This window comes from Neltuma alba, unplaced genomic scaffold (assembly GCF_004799145.2).
Source record: "Neltuma alba isolate B1F8T4 unplaced genomic scaffold, ASM479914v2 tig00012083_pilon, whole genome shotgun sequence".
Lineage (NCBI taxonomy): Eukaryota > Viridiplantae > Streptophyta > Magnoliopsida > Fabales > Fabaceae > Neltuma > Neltuma alba.
The window spans coordinates 193,443-219,326 of NW_021636642.1; the positions used below are offsets into that span (position 1 = coordinate 193,443).

The 25,884-nt window shown below is 35.4% G+C and overlaps 1 protein-coding gene and 1 pseudogene across 1 annotated transcript; both read right to left on the minus strand.

Annotated features, from left to right (window-relative positions):
* Positions 1-4,068: 4,068 nt before the first annotated feature.
* Positions 4,069-12,209, minus strand: LOC114722151 (laccase-5-like). The gene is made up of 12 exons (XM_028908108.1): positions 12,083-12,209; positions 11,720-11,871; positions 11,355-11,599; positions 11,124-11,249; positions 10,156-10,786; positions 9,671-10,023; positions 9,023-9,153; positions 5,912-6,063; positions 5,588-5,832; positions 5,374-5,502; positions 4,320-5,264; positions 4,069-4,199 (listed from the first exon to the last, which is right to left on the minus strand). The coding sequence occupies exons 1-12, from the start codon at positions 12,179-12,181 to the stop codon at positions 4,069-4,071; spliced, it is 3,339 nt and encodes a 1,112-aa protein (XP_028763941.1). The 5' UTR covers positions 12,182-12,209.
* Positions 12,210-15,103: 2,894 nt separating this feature from the next.
* LOC114722152 (uncharacterized) lies at positions 15,104-25,255 on the minus strand (annotated as a pseudogene).
* Between the last annotated feature and the right edge of the window lie 629 nt (positions 25,256-25,884).

The following is a 25,884-nucleotide window of genomic DNA, read 5'->3' on the forward strand; positions in this document are numbered from 1 at the left end:
TTCAAATCGAATGGTATCATAGCGTAAGAGAGACCCCAACTTTACTCGTGTCAGATTGTGTTCACCTGTGTGGTACAAGTTGTGAACAGATCGATAATGATGACCAATTCTAACAGTGAGTGAATGACGTGGTGCTCCAAAACTAATTAATTAAAGTGACACCCTGAGGAAAGAGATAGAGATCAGGAAGAGGACGCAAGGTAGGTCTTTCTTAATTATGGAGGGACCCATGTTCTTAAAAGCAAGGCTAATCATCTTTCTACTTCACCCATACTTTGCCGGACCTTGTAATCCCAACCTTACCAATAATGTGCCCGTTTGTTTTAGCGTTTCCACGGACAAAAAGTAACTTACCAGGTCAAAACGCGCGATGGAGCAGATTGAAGGAGCTGGGAGTGTTTCTTATGGCTTAAAAACAATTTACCTTCTGAATAAAAAGTCATTTAAGTCATAAGCTAAAATTTAGAGCTTATCACTTTTGAGAAGTGGAGAGAGAAGATGAAAAAAAGTTAGGTCCCGCTTCTTTAAAATAATTTATCTTAAATCATATTATACTATCTTACTTATATTCAAACTTAGACTTATCTTTTTTCAAGTACAAAATATATCTAATTTGTAAATATTAAAAAAACATTTTTTTACCAGCAATAATAACGAAAACTAAGACATTCTACACTGCCTAAAAGATATGGCACTCTATAAATGGCAATGCAGCAATTAATATATAAGCATAATATTTAGTGTTTGATAGGCTAAAAATGAAAATATTGTACCTAGGGGTTGGTATAGCTCTGAACCTGATGGCGATCGTTAGTTCTCTGCTCTTGCACCACACCTCAGAATCTTAAGCTCTGTCTCTCGCAAATAAGCCCATATGAACAAGATGGCTCACAGAAGGGGGTCGATGAAGAAAGAATGGGAGAAGCTTATTATCTAAACGAACCACTCGGGTCCAGCTTAACTTATAGCATCCTGTACGTTCTTGTAGTGCATCAAGTGTGAAGTACCAATATTGTACTGCATTTCTTCATTATGCAAAATTACACATAAGACCCTGGAAGAAAGACAATGAAATTAAACTATAAAGGACCAAGAATTCATAAATTTATTAGGAAAAAACCCAGGGTTATCTCAGTTGAATTCCAAAAGTTTAATGATTAATCTCGAAAATTCAGTCAGAGGTATTGAATATTTAGTTGTCAATTTGTTATAAGTTATGAAGATTCTATAAATCTTAACAACTCAATTACAAGTCTCGACAACTCAGCAGTAGAGGTGTTCAAGGTCGGCCCGTCTCGGTCCCAGTCTTATTGGGACGGGACGGATCCGTCCCGAAATTTTCCGGGACGGGCCGTCCCGGTTCTTTTTTTTTTTTAATTTTTTATCCTATTTATATAATATCATTTTTTTCATATTTTTTAAGATTTGAGACTATTGTATGGAACTATGGATATATTTATTTAGAGTTTTTATATTTGTTAATGATTTGAGATTATTGATTATTAGAATTTTTAGCAAGTTTTTATTGTGTTAAAAGCTTTTGTTTAGAGTTTTTAATGACTATTATATGTAATATTTTGAGCTTTTGTTTAAGAGTGTCCAAACAAATAAAAAATAAAAAGATGTTTTTATAAGGTTTAAGCCCAAAAAATATAATTAAAAAATCATATTTTTTAAAAAAAATTTAAAAAAAAACTTCGAGACGTCTCGGATCCGTCCCATCCTGATCGGGACCGAGACAACCTGAAACAGATCGGGACATAGGACAGATTTTCTGTCCCGTTACTATTCATCGGGACGGAACCGGGACAGGTTTGTCCCGATCCCGATTCGTCCTGTGAACAGCCCTACTCAATAGCCAATAATTGTAAAATGACATCAAAATGTTAGAGCTCCAGTCTTTAATGTAAGAATTAGCTAAGAGTTTGATTTAATTCTAAATATAATACTTTAATTTACTTTATCTCTTCTTAAAATATCTTTATTGGTTTCCACCAAGCACAGGATTGAAGAGAATAATTTAAGAAAACCAATACACACCTGTGACAAATAATCAACTTGACTAATTTTTTTAATATTTCCAGATTAATTATTTAACTCTTATACTATATTAAAGACAAGAGGAGGTAATATCACAAAACTTAATTCTAGCGACAAATTCGTTAAAAAAATCAAATAATTTTAGCTCCGTGGTGCTTCAATGTCGTCCTCCTAAAAAGGGTCGAATTTAGTGGTGTCCTTCAACGTAGCTAATCAGAGACGGGCACGTCCCATTTTAAGGAGTCGTTATTATTGTTGTGTAACACGTCAAACCAAACATTGTTTCCTCCGCCGTGGGATACGCCCTCATGTTGAAGCTTCTTACAGAGTCGCGCGCTGTCTTCAACTTAATTTGCGGAATTTACTGCGGAATGATTTTCCTCATATATTTAAATGCAAATGTGTGTGTTTTGATTTGTCGTAATTGAGTTCGTTTTGACCGTTTAATCTATTTAATTTGCATTTCTTTTTATTTTATCCCCCGTAACGATCTGTTCATGCACGGTCTCCCGCGCACAATTAAGGCAAGATGACTCGAACACGGTAAGCCACAGTCATTAAACTTTGTCTGACTCATTACGATGATTATCTGTCTAACTAAAACCCATAAATTTAGGGTGGAAAAACACCTCCAAAGTACAACATGGATGGCATCATCACAAAATTAAGAGACGTAATCTATTTTTGTCGTCTTAGCTTGAACGATGCTTCAATCATATTGGACAGTCGTAGTTTCTTTGATGTCCTAGTTCTTCTCTTATTAATATTCCATCCACACCCTTAATTGCTTTTCCACTAAAATCTTAATTTGTTTTGTCCTGACATGCCGACATGTTCCTTAGTCGTTCAGACTTGCATCTGGAAAATGTCATCAAAACAAGATGGACACTTCAACTCTTAAAGCAAGAGATTATGCGCTTCAACTTAGTGGGCCCATTTTGAAAGTCTCATTAAATATTAGATCTTCAGCAGTTGCCTTTTTCCTTTTTAGAGTGATTGCTGAAAATTTGTGCGTTTCAGCGATAATTTTAGAAGTTGTCATAGAATGATAGAAGGTCTGCTCCTGCTTACGATATTGTGTGCGCGAGGATGAAATACGTATGCTTACATATATGTAGATTTTCATAGAACAATATCACATCCAAGGTATATATTACATAATAAAAGTGAGATACGAACTTGAATGATCTTAGGTGTATTTTTCCTCTTTTTTTTTTGGGTTCCATTTATAAAATAAACGATGGTTATGAAAACAACAGCAAGAAGATGAGAAAGAAATAGAAATAGAAAGAAAATATTTAAAATGAAAGACAAACAAAAGACGTTAAATGAGTCTGTTCAAAACTTGCTAATTCGTCTGTTCTCCTCTTTCGTTCAATCTTCCTCTATTTAACTCGTCGTCTTCTGAAGGTGGACAAAGATTAGGTAGTTAATTAAGATTAGGTAGTTAATTGGTTTTATGAACTTATTAGGCAAGAAGATGATGAGTTGTCGTTTTCCTGAATAAGTTTATGAATTTGCATTATTGTTCTCCATGCGTGTCAATGCTTTTTCTGCATATGCATACATGATTTGAAATTTGGAAAACTGCTGTCATTATCTCCCTTAAATAGTTTATATTTAATTAGTTAAGTCGTCACATGGAACAATTTAACTATTATATGTGTATGGCACCTATATGACATATGGGACCCATTTCCAAATTTAGAGATTACGTGGTTACATGGACCCAAATTCCAATATCAACAATATTGACATCAAGTAAAGAAATGACCCGTTTTCAGGATCCCGCATGTCCTTAACATAACAGATCCCACATTTTCCCGTCAACTGTTTGTATCCATTTGGGTGGTCTAGAGGATAAGATAGTACCCAATTGTCATTACATATAGATATCAAATTAAATTACATGAATAGTACGATGTTGTGCTGATTATTAATTCATGCACCTAAATATCATCAAAATTATTCAGCAGTGCAATACTCAAAAGTTTTGAAGAGTACGTGTGTGAGCTGAAAGAAGCTTCATCAACATGGTGGCATGTCAGGTGGCGGAGGCGGCAATGTTTCATTGAACCTTAACCCATTCTTCACGATGAAGACAGTCTCCATTCCCCAAGAAATATGCCGCTCTAGATGGCAATGCAGCAACCACAGTCCTATATCACCCGAAGTTAGAGGTTTTTTAAACTAGAAATTAGAAAGAACCACTAATCTAGACTTTTTAAAGGTTAATTAGTATAGGTGTTTGATAGGTTAATTTATGTTGTAGTACGTACCTGGGTTGGTAGCCCTGAACCTGATGGCAGCCCAGCCATTTTTGGGCACAATAACTGTGTTCATGAGGGGAGGATCAACGAGATTGAAATTTCTGTAGTCCAATCGTTTGTTGAAATTCCCAAATCCATATCCAATAACATAGAAATTGAATCCATGAAGATGCATTGGATGGTCAAATCCTGCAACTAAGTTTGTCCCTTGGAAAACAAGTTCTACTATTTCACCATACTCGAGAATCTTAACCTCTGTCCCCCGCTTAGGTGTCTGCAGAACTAAAGGCAAATAATCAGCAGTGAAGTTAAAAATCAATGGCGGAAACATGGGAAATCGCCTGCCAAACACTCCATTGATGTGGTAGTAGTAAGCTTCCAGTATAGCGATGTTTGGGTTTTCAAAACTTATGTTGTTCATGCTTGAAGCCAAACGGGTTCCATTGGGTCCCTCGCAGGACTGGCCGGACAGACATGGAAATGTGTTTATGGAGAGAGTGATCATCATGCGAGTAGAAATTTTCAGTGGAACTTTGAGGGGAAATTTCTGAGGCAACCCTCTAATGTTACTATAGAAGTTAAAAGCTGCCTGCGTGTCATTATAGGAGGGGATATGGGGTAATGAGAGAGATGAAGATGCGTTATATTTCTCTTTGTACTGAACAATAGCTGTGGTTGTGGTGTTATCGAATGCAACTCCAATCCCATTTGAATATGCCTTTGCTGCTAAATAATACTGATTTGGCTCCTGGTTGGCATATAACAAAGCATCCATCGTTTGGCCTGGAGCTATTGCGATGCAATCTCTAGTCAATGGCTTCGTGTAGCTTCCATCTGCTCCCACGAGCGTGAGCTTGTGATTTGAAACAGACACAAACAGAATCAAGTTCATTGCAGCATTAACCATACGAAGAAGGTAAGTCTTCCCTTCTTGTACAACGAACTTGAATGTTTCTGAATGTTGCAGAAAACTCAGAGATGTTATTAGGAATAACCAAAAATCACACCAGACGTACGTACTATAAGCTCACTCACGCTAGCTTGTAGTAGGTTGTTTACCTACCTGAGTTTGAGCAAGGATAAAGATCACCTGGCTGGCCGTTTATAGTGATTGCATCAGAATTACTTGGAGTTCCTCCAGAGTCCAGGAACTCAGTATACACCTTCATCACATCCTCCTTCCACCATTCTCCTACAAAACAAGAGAACCATCTTTCCGAAACTTCGTCATTATATGATAACTATGTTAATCAATTATTGCAGACTTTGATATCTACCAAATATGATGGGTATGTCTGCGTCAGGTCTGGGAAAAGGGTAGGCACAGTTCTTGTTGGGATAGACTATGATAGCTCCATGGACAGTGGCTCTGGACCAACCACTGTGAGCATGCCACCATAAGGTTCCTTCCTCTGTAGAGAAAACCACCTTTTGCCTGAACCTCCCCTCTGGTTGTATAGGACATTGTGTGATGTATTCAGGACCATCTGACCATGGATTCCTTGGCTGCTTCACCCCGTGCCTGCCATAAAATTGATTAAAGTTAATCTCTGGAACCTCAAAAGTGACTATGAAGTTAATCTCTGGAACCTCAAAAGTACCAGTGTAAAGTGATGTTGTGCCTGCCTCTGTTATACACATCGACGTAAACTGTATCACCCTTGGAAGCAGTAATTATAGGCCCTGGAAATTCTCCATTCACTGTCAATATGCTTTTTGTGCCGCAAAGTCTTGTATATTTAGCTTCTTTCACCTGCAACATATACATCAGATATTTATGAAATCAAAAGATGGCTGACGGCTTGCCCTGTTTGTTTATGCTGGGAGACTTACAATGAAAGTGTAATGTTTCAATTTTTGAGAATGAACACAAACTAATCTGAAGAAACAAAGAACGGAGATGATGATCACTGGTTTGGAAAACCACATTTTCATGTGTTTGTGTCTGAGAGAGAGACTTCTGCCTCTGTTTCTGATTTATCGGAAGCATCTCTTCGGATCCTGCTAGATCTAGATAGGTAGATATGTCGTCGAAATCATCACATTCCCATTTAAGTACTAATTTTAACTTCAATGAAGTCATCTAAATTTGTCACATCTAACGGATATTAAATTGTTTCCAAACCCGTCAACGGATGGCTTGCGTGAAAGAAACTCCTTATTCCTTAATGAGGTTTCAGTTTGAGTTTTGTTGATAGGGAAACTTAAACTTCATACTGGGTAAGCTACTCTAGTTTTAGGTTCACTAATGGTTAAATTTAGATTAACCTCTAAATTTATTATGATGATGTGGTTGTTTTTCTTCTTTTTCAGTCATGTTATACGAACGGAAAATGGCGGCAGTGAATTTGTACTAGAACCATTTGAGAACTATAACGATTGGACTATAAACTTAAGAAGTATAGAGGTAGTGACCCATAAGCTTGAAAACTGATATTTATACATATCTACAAATTAATATTCCCTTGGTTTTATGATACTACTCAGAGTCAGGTTGGGTCCTTAATTAGTATTTTTTTCATCTGACTGAATCCATGTGGATGCATCGGATGGTCTATTCCTGCAACCATGTTTGTTCCTTGAAATACTAGTATTTTTGCACCATGACTCAAAACCTTCACCTCTGTCCCTTAGTTCGGTATCTCTGCTGTGAAGTTGAACACCGACGGCGGAAATATGGGAAATCGCCTTCTAATTAAACAAGTCAAACAGTAGTAATTTGGCTTCTGTCTGGCATCAAACAGGACATCCATTGGCTGTTCTGGACCTATGACGATGTAATCTCGTGTCAATGGCTACGTGAATCTGCCATCGGACCCCACAAGCTTACGTTAGCCTGTGACTCGAAACAGACAAAGAGGGAATCAGGTTCATCGCAGCCTTAATCATACGACGAAGGCAAGTCTTCCCTTGGTCCACTTTCACCTTGAACGTTCCTGAATGTTGCAGATAACGTCGTTGTATGCTAGGCACCTATATAGCCTCACATTAGATTCACACACACGCGCGCACACACAAAAGGCGATGAGATTGAGGTTGGGAAATAAATATACCGGTGTAGAATGATGTTGTATCTTCCCTTGTTATAAACCTTGGCGTGGACACTTTTCACCCTTGTGCTGCAGATTCTTGTATATGATGAAGTCTCTTCCACTTGCAAGGTATTATAAAAAAGATCACCAATAAAAAAGAAAAGAGGCAGGCAATAGATAGACGCAATGTTAGGGGACTTGGAACAAAGTTTTATAACGTTCCTGTGTAAGCATGGGGGTGAACGGCAAGCGATGGCATGAATAACCGGAAAATAATCAAGAAGATCATTTTCTTGGAAAAGCACATTTTCTCTGATTTACGAGGGCGTAAGTTGGGCTTTGGTGCATATGAAGTACGGGACCTATGTATAATTCTATCCACAGTATATGAAACAGGGATAAGATCATTTTCCGTGTGTTACTGCTTTTTAAACCAAACGAGTTAAAAAGTAGCACAACATAAACAAGTCATCAATCAGATATTTTAAGCAAAACATTTGTACTGTTGATATTTTGAGAATCTTACTGAAGACAGTCATGAGGTGAACTTCATTCAAGCATAGTAACTCCCACTCATTAAATTATTTTATTAATTAAGTTAATTAGATTGCCCAAAAATGGATGCCCGTGTGAACTAGCACTCAAAGTTTTGCTTCGCCTATAAGCAGTTAACACTAATTTTGAGAAGCATGACTGGGATAATAGAAATGAATGTTTAAAAAGAAATTGCCAATAAAGTAAAGAATAAATGTTGTCCTTAGGTTTGCCAGGCCACTAAAAAAACATGATATCCTTAATATGTAAGATATGACTTTTAACTTTGTAGACAAATTAAATGGACCCTACCAGCTACTTAGTTAATAGTTAGTGCGCAACTTAATTTATACATATATAAATATGCGTGGTTTAAGCTATCTTTTGTTCTGTAAGGAAAAGTTGAAATCCAAAGCCAACTTAAGCACTTGGATGATGTCTGAAAGAAATTTAGTTACAGCGTCGCCGAGTTGACACAGATCTGATCACTAATTGAGTGCACTTTTTAAATATAACAATTACAGTTGTGATGTAATTATACAGAAGACATATTTGTAATATAGTTATTTAAATCTATTGATTTGGAAAAAACTAAGAAAAGAATTCAAATATTGCGTTACAAAGCAATAAATTAAATCTGCACTCCAATGCAAACCAAATATCTCTCATCATAATAAAATATATACATGATCATGAGGAAATTTAAAACTCACCAATTACTAGTATGAGTTCCAAATAATAATATTATCGCAATGCATTTATAATAGCACCAAATTATTAACATGAAACATTAATTTCAAGAGGGTTACACTATGCCCAAACAACTGAAACGCAGTAAAAATTTGTCAAGGAACTCCATCCCCTTAGCTTCTTTTTAGTCTCAATGAATGAAACTCATAATTATTTAATCTGTGCAGATAATTATAATGTTTATTCAAAAAATACTATTGTGCGTGTTTGTGTGTGTAAGAATCAATTCCTTGTCAACCGAAATTGGTTTAAATCCCACGAGCTTATTAGCAAACTCTCTCTCTCTCTCTCTCTCTCACATAAATGTGTGTGTGTGTGTGTGTGTGTGTGTGTGTGTGTGTGTGTGTGTGTGTGTGTGTATTGTTAAAAAGTTGCTTCATGCGATGAGATGCTTCAAGAACAAGGAGGCAGATATTTGGGGGGCGGAAGGATGCTCGTTTGTGGGGTACCTCCGTCTCTCACAATAACAACAGTATCCATTCCCCAGCTTGTGTGTCTATCAAGATGACAATGCATATACCATACCCCTGCACAAGCGTACCAAATCATTTGTGAGAATATGTATGTGTGTGTATTACTCTTTTAGTTTAAAATTATGAAGTACTTTTGTTTATTGATTTATGTCCCCGGTAAATCAGTTAATGTAATTCAATACGTAATCATCTATATATCTTTACTCTCCTTTGATATGGCGTCTTCCATTGAAAAAAAAAAAGAGATGAATGGCTCTTCATTTTCATACTTCACATCGAGGGCTTTTTTTTTTTAATAAAAAGAAGGTTATTAATTACATCTTTTGAAAATACTAAAATACCTTGTGTTTTTAAAACATATTACTTCACGCGGAAAAGCGTTTATTATTTCAAAAAGCTATACAAAGACTTTATGGATAAAAAACCGACATGGGAACCACTTAAGATTTGACCTAGAAAGAAACTTTCTATGACAGTTAAATAGTCTATCTAATTACGTAAAATATTCAGTCGTTGAATAAACCTAACCTAGCTAGTTTGAATTATAGAGATAGTGGTTGAGAGAACTTGCCAGGATTATCAGCGACAAATCTCATTGCAACCCATCCATTTTTGGGAAGACCAAAGGTGTTAACTAATGGAGGATCGATTAAGTTATAGGAGAGAGGGTCTGTGACATTGTTGAAATTTCCAAGGCCAAGTCCAACCACATAGAAGCTGAAGCCATGAAGATGAAGAGGGTGATTCTCTGCACTGAGAAGACTCGTTCCTTGCCACACTATTTCCACTTCATCATTATAATCCAACATTATTACCCTCGTTCCTGTACTTGGGATTAGTGTGCTGTTTGCCACGTCACCTGTGAAGTTGAAATACAGCGGCGGTTCATCTGGGAAGTCCTCTGTGAATACCCCAGAAATGTTCCTGCATTGTTTTATATATAAATAATTTTAGGGAAAAGAAAACAAGAAAATAGCCTGCTTTGTCTAATATATTGTGAAAAACCCCAGAAATATAAAACAGCAGTATATGAATGGACATTATATATAGACATACCAATAGTATGCTCGTAGAATATCGATGTTGGGAACCCGAAAGCTTATGTTGTTTAAGCTTGAAGACAATCTATTTCCATTAGGACCCGAACAATTTGAATTAGGGCAAGGCAACACATTTACAGACACTGTCATATAAATTCTTCTGTTGACATTTTTGGGAACATCCACTGGATGATCTTTACTCGCCAAACTCCTCAATCTCTTGCTGAAGTTAAACGCTGCCCCTGAGTCATTCAAAGCAGGAAGCACAGGGAAGGGAATAGCTCTAGAAGATGAAGATGATAAATTATTTGAATTGGAATAATTATCATTATTATTAGTGCAATTTCTGTACTGAAGAATTGCCGTTGTCGTGGAATTATCATAGACTGCATTTCCATCATAAAAGGGAGAAGCGGCAATGTAATACTGATCAGGGTTCTGATCTGCTGTGACAAGCACATCCATGGTTTGTCCTGGGCCGATCATGATGAAGTTGGTCTTTAAGGGTTTTGTGTAGGACGCATCGATCCCCACAAGTGTGAGGTTGTGATGAGCAATCCCAAAAAAGTGTTCTTCGTTCATAGCAGAGTTTATTACGCGAAAGAGATAGGTCTTTCCGTAATCAACCAATGAACGGTACGTTGTTTCTGCATAATATATATGATTCAAATCAATAAATTGAAATTTATCAGTTCCATTAGTTGCTTTCCAGCTAAACAAATCCTTTACTTTAACTTGGAATTTATGTTACTGCATATCTAACCAAATTAAAGGACATGCTCGTTTGAAAATTACTTAATCGAGAGGTATAATAATTCAGCTGTCAAAAGGATGGTTAAACTTGTCTAAGATTTTCCCGGAAAGAAAATTCAAGCAAGTACGGCTGGATAAAACTCCCTCATTGGTGGTCATAAAGAAGTTGACAATTTTAACACTATCTAATTCCAAAGTTTATCATGAATGAGAATACAACTTGGTACGTACCTCTTGAACAATTATAGAAATCTCCAGGTTCACCGTTGATGGTGTAAGCATCAGATTGGTTGGGCTCGCCACCACTTACCAGTGCAGAATTTATTATTTGCTGAACATCCCCCTTGTACCATTCCCCTGCACAGCCATCACCTTAATTTATCATCATGTACTCGGCTAGATAATAACTAGCTAGTTTTCAACAAAAATGTGTATCATCAATGTCGAAAGATATGTACTGACCAATGATGACTGTTTCTTGTCCATGAGGTTGAGGAAAAGGATAAGAGGTGTTTTTTGCAGGGAAGATGAGGATAGCGCCATGGACAGTGGCTCGACTCCAACTGCTATGAGCATGCCACCAGAGAGTTCCTTCTTCAGACGTAAATGTCAGCTTCTGAGTGAAACTTGTTCCCGGCGGGATAGGGCACTGTGTTATGTTCTCTGGTCCATCTGACCATGGGTCCCTTGGTTCCTTTACGCCATGCCTGTTTCGTTAATTTCCTCTCAAAGCCATATCAGTATCTAACAGCTACATATATATCGTAACTTTGAAGAGAGTTACGCTCATAATCATTCATTCATGGGCAAACTAACTAATTACTGACCAATGAATAGTGACCCCGTAGGTTCCATTATTGTGGACAGTAACAAAAGCTGTATCGCCTTTCTGAACACGAATGGTTGGCCCTGGAAAGCTCCCGTTCACTGTTAATATGCTTTTTGTGCTGCACAACTTCGTGAAGTTCTTTTCTTCCACCTGTGCGTAAATATTCACATTTCACACAAGAACAAGTTTGATATATAGTTGAAAATTTCAAAACAATATAAACTATATGTGGTGAATAAATTGATTTAGGTTATGAAACGTATAAATATTAATAAGTATAAAATGTCACATCGTCAAGAAAAAGAACTGGTAAAGATGTGACGAATTTTCATAGTTGGTGGGATTTTATTTCAAGACTTACTACGAAATCATAGTGATGAACGTTGCCTTGGCTCTTGCAAAAAATCATGAAGCCCAGAAAAGCTATTAGCAAAGCTTGATTTCCCAAGTAATCTCTCATCTTGCTTGCTCTTCTTATTAGCAGTACTTGGAGACAACAAAGCATGTATAGCAGCTTTATATATAATTTCAAGACATTCAGATTTTACCATTATTGCAAGTTACATGTACCGCAAGCTTGGATCTGATGTGTTTCTCAACGATCGATTTTTTTATTTATTTATTCATCTTCTTTGCAAATATATATTATAAAATAGACACTGCTTTGGTACCACTTTATTCTCACTTGAAAGCAATGTTTTCTTTGTAATATATCCTCCTACTTTCCCTAAAGTAGGGTCTACTACTATAATATATCTTATGTTTACTGAAAAAAAAAATTTAGATTCCTAGTAATTTGCAAGATCTCTGATCTAAACATTATGTTGCACAAAAAATGAGTACATAACTTACTTAGTATTGGAGCTATGCTAATTTAATAATGAGTCATGGATTTGAGTTCTAAGTAAGCAAACGTGTAAACGCTTATTATCCCTATGGTCCTTCCCTATCCAAATTATTTGAGGTCAAATATGGCTTCTAGATACTAATTTGGTGGTTTGATGCCTAGTTTTTTTAACAAAATAATATTATGCTGCACATTGATGACGGAATAATTGAGGGATTGACAAATACGCAACAATAAGTATATCTTTGGTCGAATCAGAATATTGATTAATATTTATAAATTACAAAAATATTTATAAGTTGCCAATCAACAAAATCCTTACGCTGCATTAAGATTTGAACCCATAATTTTCTCAGATATGAGTTGCATCTTAATCATCAAGACAATTCTTTATTTTTAAATATTAAAAAAGAATTTAACCAGAAAATATTAAAAACGCCATTCTTTTCATCACACATAAAATATAGTTATGTATATAATATCACTTTAAACAATAGTTTGTATTAAAAAAATTCGTCATTTATACTTTTACTATTTATGTTTCCATTTCATTTATGAAAATCAGAATATATAATTTATTTAAAAGTATTAAACTTTACTTTTTTGGAAGATAAAATTATCTAATAATTTATTTCTTTTTGTCATTTTATTACACAGAAAAAGGGTCTATTTTAACTTTTGACTTTTGGTAAAGGGGCAAAACAAAAAGCAATTCTATTATCTTTTTCTATTCCCATCATCTTTTTTTTTTTTCCTGTGTTTTTTTGCCAACCCCTAGAGTTACATTACTTTGCTTGCGTCTATGATTTAAATTCCCTGGTTCCATAGTGGAGAACAAGTTTGGTCCCCATCACTATACATTGTGCGTCCTGACCTAATAATATTAATTAACTAATAAAGTACTAACTCGTTGAAAATAACACCCCAACCTTTGGTTAATTACTTACCTGAAAAATGCTTTTAGTAGCGTCTAAGAAGCTTGAATATATCATTCGCGTTCTTTTCGCTCACCACTCTTCCATCTGTAAGATTTGACATCTTGACGTTCTTGTTTGGCTCATGGAAATGCAAACAGATTTTCGTGGTCATCTTAAAAGAAAAGCATCAATATCCATCGTTTATCAAAACTTTATTAATTAGTATTTTTATTTTGATGAAGGCTAAATATAAAAAAATAAACTTTTAATTATTATTTGTTAAAAAATTATTACTTTGAGGTTTCAATTTAAGCTGCCCCGACTCCCAATTATCATTTTAAGAACCAGAATGGGAAGATGAGCACCAAAGTTTGACGCTAAGCTTACACTGTTAAATCAAATTTTGTGTTATTTGAACCATTCAAATTAAAATATGCTGGTTTAAGTTTAATTGAATTTTCTCCTTATATTTTTACTGCTTTTATCTTAATAGATTCAACATATAAATTAAAAATATTTTTTAATTGTCATTCTATTTTTTTTTAAAAACCATCACTTGAAAATCAAGAATCAAAGAATATGTTGAATGTATGTTGTCCAAATTATGATTGAATGGTTTGGATCTCATCTCATCAAGAACAGGCATATGATATGACGCTCATCTTGAACATCATGATGAGCACCAAATTAGGAAGCTTGGCTCAAACCATTAGCGCAGATTCTATGTTATTTGCCTTGAACTAAGAATGCGCTTGAAAGTTTGGTATTAATTGTTTGAATAAACATGAAAGCAATTCAATCATTGAAGTTTGATTCTGTCTTATGGTCAAAAAGGGGCTGACAAATTTTAGGCTGAGTATGAAAAATCTGTGGGATCGGAGGATTGGTAGCATGATTTTTCCGCAACTAATTTGCTTAACGTGAAAGGCGCTATTCCTTTTTTTTATTTAAAAATAATAATAATTAGCCACTATATTTAACAAAAGAATTATACGGATCATCATTAATTCAAAGGATCGATCTATGTTGACCACTTCCTTTTAAGAATATAACAAGGAAATTTAACAAAATAATTGCAAAAATGACCCTCACCGAACTTGTCGCAGCAAATTAAAGTATGTAGTATTATATAACGAATGATTAGAATGCAAAGCCAATTTAAAAGAAATTAAAGTTTTTTTTAAAAAATAATTAGCCACTATATTTATCAAAAGAATTATACGAATGGAGTAACATTGATTCAAAGGATCGATCTATTTTGACCACTTCCTTTTAAGAATACAACAAGGAAATTTAACAAAATAATTGCAAAAATGTCTTATAAAGTTACAGCTTCATCAGCAAGACGATACAAATTAAGACAGCTTAAGCAAGCTGGCACAGAGAGAGAGAAGGAACCCTTGCGATGAGAGAAAGTTGTGAAATATATATAGGATCAAAATAAGCACTAGATAATTATTAATGCATGATTCAAAATATTATTAAAGTAGAAACGTAATAAAAATTTATCAGGAATTCGGTTCCCTTCTCCTCAGTCAGAGATCAAACTCAGGCTTTTTAATTTCTGGATAATTATCGATGATTCAAAATATTATAGAAGTAGAATGACGTAATGGCTTCATTTGGAGCAAGGAGGCATATACTTCGGAGGTGGAAGCATGCTTGTCTCCTTGGTTTTTCCATCCCTCACAATGAGCACAGTTTCCATACCCCAGCTACCGTGTCTCTCAAAATGACAATGCATAAACCATACCCCTGCAAATTTATGCACAAAATTATGAAACCTCTCTATACTAAACATTATCTGTTGGTCCGATTCAAATAGAAATATTAATGTGCAAAAACTCATGTTAAAAGTTAATAGATTCAAATTCAGGTCATTCCTACTGATCAATGGAACAAATTATTAATAATTTGTTGGAACAATATAGTGGTAAAAGGTAATGTAGAGGATGTACCAGGATTGTTGGCAACAAATCTCATGGCCAGCCAACCATTAAGGGGGAGACCAACAGTGTTAACTTCTGGAGGATCAACGAGGTTATAGGACTTAGGATCTGTCTTATTGTTGAAAACTCCCAGCCCTTGTCCCACAACGTAGTAGCTGAAACCATGAAGATGTATTGGGTGATTCTCAGCAGTATTCAATGAATTATTCGTTCCTTGCCACACTATCTCTACTGAGTCATTGCAGTTCAGCATTATCACCCTCGTTCCCGTGGTCGTAAACGCACTACTGTTAGGATCTGTGAAGTTGACATAGTGTGGAGGCTCTCTTGGGAAGTCCTTAGTGAAAATCCCCGTTTTATTCCTGCAAATTCAACTTGTAGCTTGCGTTAGAAGCTATGTTTTTATTTGTATGCTAAAACATCCTTTATAACACAAAAAGTGCAAATTCGAGTTGAATTTAGATGCAAAATCGACACAGAAACAGTCAATGAACAAGCAGTGAGAATATCGACAAGTAGTATAATCTAAATTTTAGCACGTATCACTAATAAGCATCCAATATATCAATACTTGGAGTCTGAAACGACACGTTGTTCAAACTAGAAGCGAGCTTAGTGTTCCTAGCACAAGTGGTAGCAATGCATGCCAGACTACTCGCAGCGACTGTCATATAAATCCTCCTATTTACTTTCTTTGGAACTTCAATGGGATGAATCTTACTCCACAAACCCCTCAGTCTCTTAGTGAAGTAAAAAGCAGCAGAAGAATCATTATGTTCAGGGAAATCGGGAAACACCAACGGAGGACGCTGATTATGAGAAGTATTGTAGCTGCCTCTGTACTGCAAAATGGCTGTGGCCGTGGTGTTATCGTACGGAGATGCGCCGTCAAGGAAGGGCGAAGCGACCATGTAGTAGAGACCTGTTTCCTGGTTAGCTTTGAGCAGAACGTCCATGGTCTGGCCAGGGGTTATCACAATGTAAGGGGTGGCAAAGGGCTTGAGGTAGGCTGCGTCTGTCCCTGCGAGTGTGAGTGTGTGGTTGGTGATTCCGAAGTAGTGGTTTTCATTCATGGCGGCGTTGATTATGCGAAGGAGATAGGTTTTCCTTCGCACCACTGAAAAACGATGCGTGGTCTCTGCAACATAGATAGACTCCATCAGTTGACAAACCATTTTTAATGATCACTTAACTTCTAGGCTTGAACTTCACCATTACTTGACCAACCTTCGAATGACCTAATTTTTAAATTGCCTTAGTCTGTGATTAGTTAAGTTCATCAATTTATCGGTCCAATCTGCTGGATCAGTCCAAATATTAAAACTTTGATAACTTTGGTAAATTATTTTACTCTTAGAACAGGCGTACAAGTCTCCAGGTTGGCCATTTATGGGGTAAGCACTGGAAGTATCTGGTTCTCCACCAGTGGCCAAAGCGTTGTTTATAATTGTCATCACGTCTCCTTTGTACCACTCCCTAACAGCATACAAATTGTTGATGCAAAATAGTCCGACATTACGAGGATTAAACAAAGATCGAGAGAGAGACATAGATAAACACAAAATGGAACGGACCAATAATGAGTGTTTCAGGGCCATAGGGCTCAGGGAAAGTATAAGAAGCTCCACGAGGAGGTTTGATAACGATGGCTCCATGAACAGTGGCACGGGTCCAATCACTGTGAGCGTGCCACCAGAGAGTCCCTTCTTCGGAAGCCAAATTGATTCTCTGAGTGAAGCTTGTTCCTGTAGGGATGGGGCACTGTGTTATGTTTTCTGGTCCATCTGACCCTGGATCGTTTGGTTGCCTCACACCATGCATGCGTAACGCCAAATTCGAAAGATCGTAATTTAGTTCTCGGGTACCTTTAATTTTGTACTATTTACTTGTTAATGTAAAGAATATGTATGGGAAGATATAGAGAAGATTCACATGCTCAAAACCAGAGTTTTTTTCCCCACAGAATAAGCCATCTTCGTAGATATGTTTATGAATCTATCTCTGTATAAGTCAGAGTGACAATGATATTTTAATTTTAAATTTACATACAAAGAAGAAGCTTTTTGGTTTAATTTGTAAACGATGTGCAGAGAAAGATATTTACAGAAGTTTGGACTACTCAAGACTGTTTGTAAGTTCATATTGTATTGTAAGATATATATTTGAATAATTCGTATCTATGATATGTCATCCCAAGATTGATATGAATAATGGTTTTTTTTTTTTTGCGTGATTAATATAATACTTCAATAAACTGCAAGGAATAACATTAAGAGTTTTGATATTTAAGAGTCTTTCATGAATAAGTAAAATTAAGAATCATTGATATCTAAATAATAATTAAAATTCATTTAAATCTATAACTGAGATATTAAGAACTTAATGAAAAAATAAGACTAATAACAACATAATTATCCATCCAAATCGATTCACCATCGGTTCATATCAGTTTTTACAAGTTTGCATTGGTTTGACCAGTTATCAACAAAACCAAATCGGGCCAAAATCATTGAATCGGCCGATATGGTCCAACTTTTTCTTTTGATAAATTGAGAAAATTGCCGGATAGAAATAGCCGATCGGTTCCCAGCATACATACATATCAAGAAAAATGATAATATAAAATCAACGAAGCTTCATAAAAATTATATAAATATATAATTTGGAGACTTGAGTGGACAACACTTTGTCTACCTATGAACCAGCTTGGGCATGTGTGTATACTACTTCTGATACTTAATATAAAACCTCATTTGATTTTTATTTTAGTCTTAAATATAAGATCTCAATTCATTTTTTTTTTATATTTATGCATTTTTTCATGATAACCCTTCTAGTAATGATAGTTCTAACTAATACACTTGGTTAATAAAGATATTTTAGGAAAGACAACACCTATTTATTATAAATAACTAATTTAATTTATTTGTTTAATCTACTCAAATTAGTTAACTAGTTCTTATACTTAGGATCGGAGGTAGTATTTATTGAGCGGGACCAGTCATTCGGCAAGTTGAACATTCCTAACAACAATCATGCTTAATTTAGTACCATAAAACTGAACACATGATACTCCCCTTAAATATTCAAATCTAAGTTAGGAATTATATAAAGAAAAGCGGACCTTTGTTATGGGAATTTGTAAGATGATAATTGGGGCGTGGATAAATTAGCAGTACCAATGAGTGGTGACACCATAAGCTCCATCATTGTGCACTGTTACAAAAACTATATCTCCTTTGCGAGCACTAATAGTTGGCCCTGGAAAGCTCTACCACTCACAGTTAAGATGCTCTTCGTGCTTCACAGCTTTGTGAAGTTCTTCTCTTTCAGCTGTAATCCATCACAAAGCATAAAATAATTGGTTCCCGCACTTGGCTTTACAAAAAGCAATTATATAATATTGATTAGCATGTGCACATGGCTTATGAGTCAGAAATCCGAGAAAGGGAATAAATTAAAATAGGTAAAAGCATATTTGTAAGATTCATGCCAAGGTGAAATGTGCAAGTTTACAAAGTAATTCGACTAGAATATGTGGAAAAAGATAATGGGCATGTCATAATATACCTTTAATTAAGAATATTGCAAGAGAATCCGTATTTATTCTCACGTATGGAAAGAACTTACAACGAAGTCATAGTGATGAACAACGCCTCGAGCCTTGCAAAGCAGAAGGAAACCCAGAAGGATTATTATGACACTATGCTTTCCTACTTCCATTTCTATCTTTTTCCTTTTCTTTTCTCACAACATGTATGGCTTCTTCTGCTCATCATAGGGGCCTATATATGCAGTAGTTTATCCATTACCTTACTTCTCAATGATTTAATATTTTTTTCATTTTTAAATATTAATTATGTATAAATAATTTTTTAGTCTTGAATTGAAACATTAAAATCACATGATCAGATTCTATTTTTATCCCAACAGAGAGGTTTTTTTGCTCATACACGTATATATACACACACACATACCAGCTTTTCACTCAGTCCATAAACTATGTATAAATTACCGCTTGCAAATTTAATAGTTCCAACAATAGCAACGCATCAATTCAAATAATGACAAAACTTCTCTTAGATACTTATCTTATACTACCTTCAATCCTTAATATAAGACCTTACTTAACTTTTATTTTGATCTTAAATATAAAATCCCAGTTCACTTTGTTTCTCATATTTATGTATTTTTTCCCAATGTAGTCCTTTTAACAATAGTAGTTCTAGCCAATACACTTGATTAACAAGGATATTTTAGGAAAGACAACACCTATTTATTACAAATAACTAACTTAACTTCTTTTCTTAATTTTCTCAAATTAATCAACTAGCTCTTATAATTAAGAATAGAAGTAGTATGTTATAAAATCACTTTAAACAAAACAATCCAAACAGTCTCTATATATTACCTCTTGTTTTAATTATAAGATTTTGTTTATAGACTATAAATAAAAATTTTAAAAGCCGGTCTAATACTAAGTAGCCAGCTAACTAATAAGACAAGACGCTAGTACTGTCCGAATTTCCTTTTCTCCATATGGCCATACCCCGCTTTCCCCACATCCCCCACCATCTCCGTAATCACATGCACCCACGTTACTGCAACAGACCCCTGCAGGCTTTACACTGATGCAGGCCCCCCCCCCCCCAAAAAAAAATCATGAGCTTCATCATAATTTTTTATTTTTATTTTTTTGTGTGGATATTACCAACAAAATAAATGTCTCGCTTTTTCTTGGGTAAAAATAAATATCGTGCTTCATTACATCACAACCTTCACTTGTTGGTCAACAATAAACCAGCTTTCACACCTCTGCATCTAGCAGTAATACTACAACGTCCATAGCACCAAACTAACAACAACATAACAGAAATGTAATAAAAATTTCTATGGAACTCGATTCCCTTCTTCTGAGTCAGAGACCAAAATCAGGGTTATTTAATTTCTAGATGATTATTATTAATGATTCAAAAAATTATTAATGTACGCAGAATGATGTGATGGCTTCACTTGGAGCAGGGAGGCATATACTTAGGAGGTGGAAGCATGCTTGTTTCCTTGGTTTTTCCATCCTTCACAATGAGCACTGTGTCCATACCCCAGCTGCTGTGTCTCTCAAAGTGACAATGCATAAACCATACCCCTGGATTGTTGGCCACAAATCTCATGGCAAGCCAGCCATTTAAGGGGAGACCAACAGTGTTAACTTCTGGAGGATCAACGAGGTTGTAGGATTTGGGATCTGTCTTATTGTTGAAAACACCCCAGCCTTGTCCCACAACGTAGTAGCTGAAACCATGAAGATGCATTGGGTGACTCTCGGCAGTGTTCATTGTATTGTTTGCTCCTTGCCACACTATCTCCACTGAGTCATTGTAGTTCAACATTATCACCCTCGTTCCTGTGGTCGTAAACGCATTGTTGTTAGGATCTGTGAAGTTGACAAAGTGTGGAGGTTCTTTTGGGAAGTCTTTAGTGAAAACTTCTGTCTTGTTCCTGCAAATTAAAATCAATTTGTCATTTGCGTTAAAAAAAAAAAATTGCTACTTTGGGTTAAAAAAAAAAAAACCTATGTATGTACCAGTAGTAAGCATTCAGTATATCAATACTCGGCGTCTGGAATGACACGTTGTTCAAACTAGCCGCGAGCTTGGTGGTACTAGCACAAGTGCTAGCATTGCATGCCAGACTATTCACAGCAACGGTCATATAAATTCTCTTATTCACTTTCTTTGGAACCTTAATGGGATGACTCTTACTCCCCAGACCCCTCAATCTCTGAGTGAAGTTAAAAGCAGCAGAAGAGTCATTATGTTCAGGAAAATCGGGAAACACCTTCGGGGGATGCAGGTAAGAAGTATTGTACTTTCCACTGTACTGCAAAATTGCTGTTGCTCTGGTGTTATCGTATGGAGATGCACCGTCGTGGAAGGGCGAAGCGACCATGTAGTAGAGACCTGCTTTCTGGTTAGCTTTGAGCAGAACGTCCATGGTCTGGCCAGGGGTTATCACAAGGTAAGGGGTGGCAATGGGCTTGAGGTAGGCTGCGTCTGTGCCTACGAGTGTGAGTGTGTGGTTGGTGATTCCGAAGAAGTGGTTTTCGTTCATAGCGGCGTTGATTATACGCAGGAGGTAGGTTTTTCCTTGCACCACTGAAAATCGATGTGTCGTCCCTGCAGAAATCATTTTCACTTGTTATTTACAACAATATGAAATGATATATGGACAATTCAAAATGATCTAATTTTTTAAGTAATTTCTGAGAGCCTGATATGTTAAGCTCATCATTTCATATATCTGTCCAATTTGCTGGCTCATAAATTTTCTAAGTCACATTACCATTAGAACAAGCATACAAGTCTCCAGGTTGGCCATTAATGGTGAAAGCATTAGAAGTATTTGGTTCTCCACCACTGGCCAAAGCGTCGTCTATGATTGTCATCACGTCTCCTTTGTACCACTCCCCTGCATGCGACAACATGCATATTGAAATGAAGATAGAGAGAGAGAGAGGGGGGGGGATCTAAAAACTCCATTAATTAACAGATAAATTGTAGAAGTGGAACACACCTATAATGAGTGTTTCTTGGCCATAGGGCTCAGGGAAAGGATAAGAAGCTCCACGAGGAGGTTTGATAACGATGGCTCCATGAACAGTGGCACGGGTCCAATCACTGTGAGCGTGCCAGAAGAGGGTCCCTTCTTCGGAAGCCAAATTGACTCTTTGAGTGAAGCTTGTTCCCGGAGGGATAGGGCACTGTGTTATGTTTTCTGGTCCATCTGACCACGGATCATTTGGTTGCCTCACTCCATGCCTGCATTTTGATCTTGCGTTTTACTTTGTGATACGAAGGAAATAATATAAAGAAATAAAGAATTGCTTTCCCTTAATTTTTCTAATCTGTTAATTTTTATTTTCCCCTTTTATTGCGGGGAATGTATGACACAGTTCTTTGAAATGTGACGTATTTAGCAAGGTTTTCAACCTCAGGCAGATGTTAGAGAATTAATGATTAATGATTCAAAACTTCAAATTGGCTTTAATCAGGGGTTAATAAAGTATTAATTCACAAGTTTATAAACCATTTATGCATAAATCACATACAATCCGATAAGTCATTACTAAAGCACAATAATGGTGATGAACTGATACTACCTCTACTTCTTAATATATAAGATTTAATTTGTAATTTAATTTAAATGACAAATTAGATATTATATTTGAACTACAAATTAGATCTTATGTTAAAGGTTAGAGGTAGGATTATTTTTAAACTAAAAAAAATTAACTTAGTCGACCCATCCTAACTCTTGATCAACTAGACTGGTTAAGAGACTAGTTTACCAATATTTACTAGTTTGACTGTCATAAAAGCGTTGTGTTTTAATACCATGATACATTTAGCATTATTGGCAATATTGGCAAAAAAAAATTAATCAAATTCAACAATATAAAACCAAATTAAGAAACAAAATTGTTGAATCTGCAGCTTCTTCAATACCTAACTCATGCTGAACAAACAAACAACTCCCTTTATGTCCCTTCAACGTAACTAGTTATTTCTAATGACAACTGATGATGGCCTTCACGAATCTTGGAGGGAAATGATACTATACACATCGACAAAATTTAAATGATGGAACCGGATCCATGTCTGGGAAAAAGTCGTAAAATAATAATTTGGTTGTGGAAAAATGAGTACCAGTGGATGGTGACACCATAAGTTCCATGATTGTGGACAGTTACAAAAATGATATCTCCTTTGTGAGCATTAATGGTTGGCCCTGGGAAGCTACCATTCACCGTCAAGATGCTCTTCGTGCTGCACAGCTTTGTGAAGTTCTTTTCCCTCAGCTGTAATCCACCACAATTAAATATATAAAATAATTAGCTTCCACAGTTAGCTCTCGCTGGCTAGCTGGTTTGGTTTTCTAAATTAGAATTTAGATTACGCGTTGAAGAAGTCGCATACTATATATTGATTTGCGCGTGGCCAATTTATAAAGCAGAGCTTGGCTACTAGAGTCCTATAGCTTAGGTGTTTGTGAAAAAGCTAACTAGGCATCACCGAAAGATCTTAGAAAAGCTAAAGATAAAGAAATAAAAGCATATCTATATATTTAATTATTCATCCCAGTAAATGTTAAGAACTTTAAATGTGAGTTAATGTAGAAAAAACAGTAAAGTTTCGGAAGGAGAAAACATACAGGAGATGTGATGTTTAATTAATTTGGTTTTCTTTTTCATTTTTCTTTAGATTTTACCTACTCAGTTTACTTTATTAAATTAATCATAGTTTATTAAATAGTAAAAGAAAATAAAATAATATAATCGTACGCGTTTTCCTTTTTTCTGTTAAAAGCCCAAAAATGGTTTTTTGACATAGAAGTGAAGGGGATAAGGGGTAACGTGCAGAAGGTGAAAAAATTATAGATTAGTTATTGTTTAACCAACGGAAAAGCATAGAAAAATGAGAGTTTGATGGATATGTGAGATGCTTTAAATTTTATTACGTACTCATCAGCTTTTTGCTCTTCAGAAAGCCTCTTCCTCCCTCCCAAAATTAAATGAAAGCCCTACCTCTATGGCAAGTATGCTGACAACCTTAGCTCAAACCTTCTTTTCTTTCCTCTCCATCTTCCTTCCTTCTTTTTTTCTTTTTATGTTTCATACTTCCATTTCCAGCCTTGTTCCACCTCCTTCTCCTCCATGCCTCCCTCTTCGGTTTCTTCCTCTTCATTTTTTTTCTTCATCTTTTTCTCTTCTTCTTCCTCCTTTCTAGCGTATTAATTATGGACTTTTAACCATTTTTTTAGGCCCCAGGAGAACTTGTCATCAACAGACGAGAATTTCTCAATTCAATCATATTATTGGACTTACCACCTATCTGGTTTGCCAGTTTACCGTCGTGGAACCAACTAGTCTAATCCAGTTTTTCATTTTGATGTCAAATATAGTCTATGTATTTTGTATCCTATAAGTGCATGTTCTGGATAGTGTTAAAAAAACTCAAAAGTTAATTAGTTGAAACATTAAAAAAAAAAGGTTAGATGAAAAAAATGAGTTTTACATGTTTTTGGAATAACAATCATTTCGCCCAGATATTACTTTGAAGCAACTTTTTCTAATTTTATTTTTTGGCTTTTAGCTTTTGTTCATATTTGAATCTTTTTTAACTGACTTTTCAATATTATAGTTTAAATAAGTTTTTGTTCAACTGACCTTTTTATAAAATCTATTCAAACATAAATGATATTAAACTAATTAACTTTAACCTGAAGTTCAATTTACAAAAGTCTATTGAGATAAAAATTAGTTTTGCCTAAGTTAATTCAAACAAGCCTATAGACAACATCTGAATGATAGAGGACGAGTTAAGAGTATATAGACAAGTAATTTAAGTGCCCAATGCATTATCAGTACTTGAAACTAAAGTGTGTGTTCGATAAAGATGAAGAAATTAAGACAGAATAAATTTATATGGTATGGCTAAAGAAAAAAGACAGAATAATATGGATGAGCAAAATCACAAGTAATTAGATTAGAATATATGTAGCAAAAAAAAGAGATATTGAGAATTAATTATATTGATGGTTAGAGGTAAAATTGCAATAAAATTATCATAATGGTAGCTAATCTTTAAGAATAGTCACAGGAAGAACACTTACAACGAAGTCATAGTGATGAACTGCGCCTTGAGCCTTAAAAAAAAGAAGGAAGCCCAGAAGAACTAACACCACACTTTGTCTTCTGAAATCCATTATCTCTCTCTCTCTCTCTCTCTCTCTCTCTCTCTCTATGGCTTCTTCACTTCATCACAAGACTTGTATATATAGTAGCTTGGTCATCCCAGTCAATATGTAATTGCTCAATGGTTATATATATATATACTCCTCCGGTTCTAATTATAAGACCCAATTGACTTATTTGAGGAGATTAAGGAAGTAAGTTAAGTTGGTTATTTATAATAAATAAGTGTTGTCATTCTTAAAATATCCTTGCTAATTAAATATATTGGCTAAAAGTATCATTATTAGAAGGATTATCTTAAAAAAATGCATAAATATAAGAGACAAAATGGATTTGGGTCTTATAATTAGGACCAAATAAAAAGTCAAATAGGGTCTTATAATAAGGACCGGAGGAGTATATATATATATTCATCTTTAAATGTTAATATTATATATACACACATAATAATATTTAGTAATGAACATTAAATCAACGTGATCATTGTAGTATTTTAATCCCAACATGCATGTAGGAACATTATTTCTGCCGTCAATTATTATATTCCTTATCTCGCACGTTGCCGCATCAACTTGGCGCTTTATCGGCCAGTCAAATAATTGTTGGTGCTTTATGAAACTATGTTTATCCCAACATTATGGATTAACTTGCTATATATGTACTCTCTCGACCTATTTATAGGGTTTAGATGCAAAG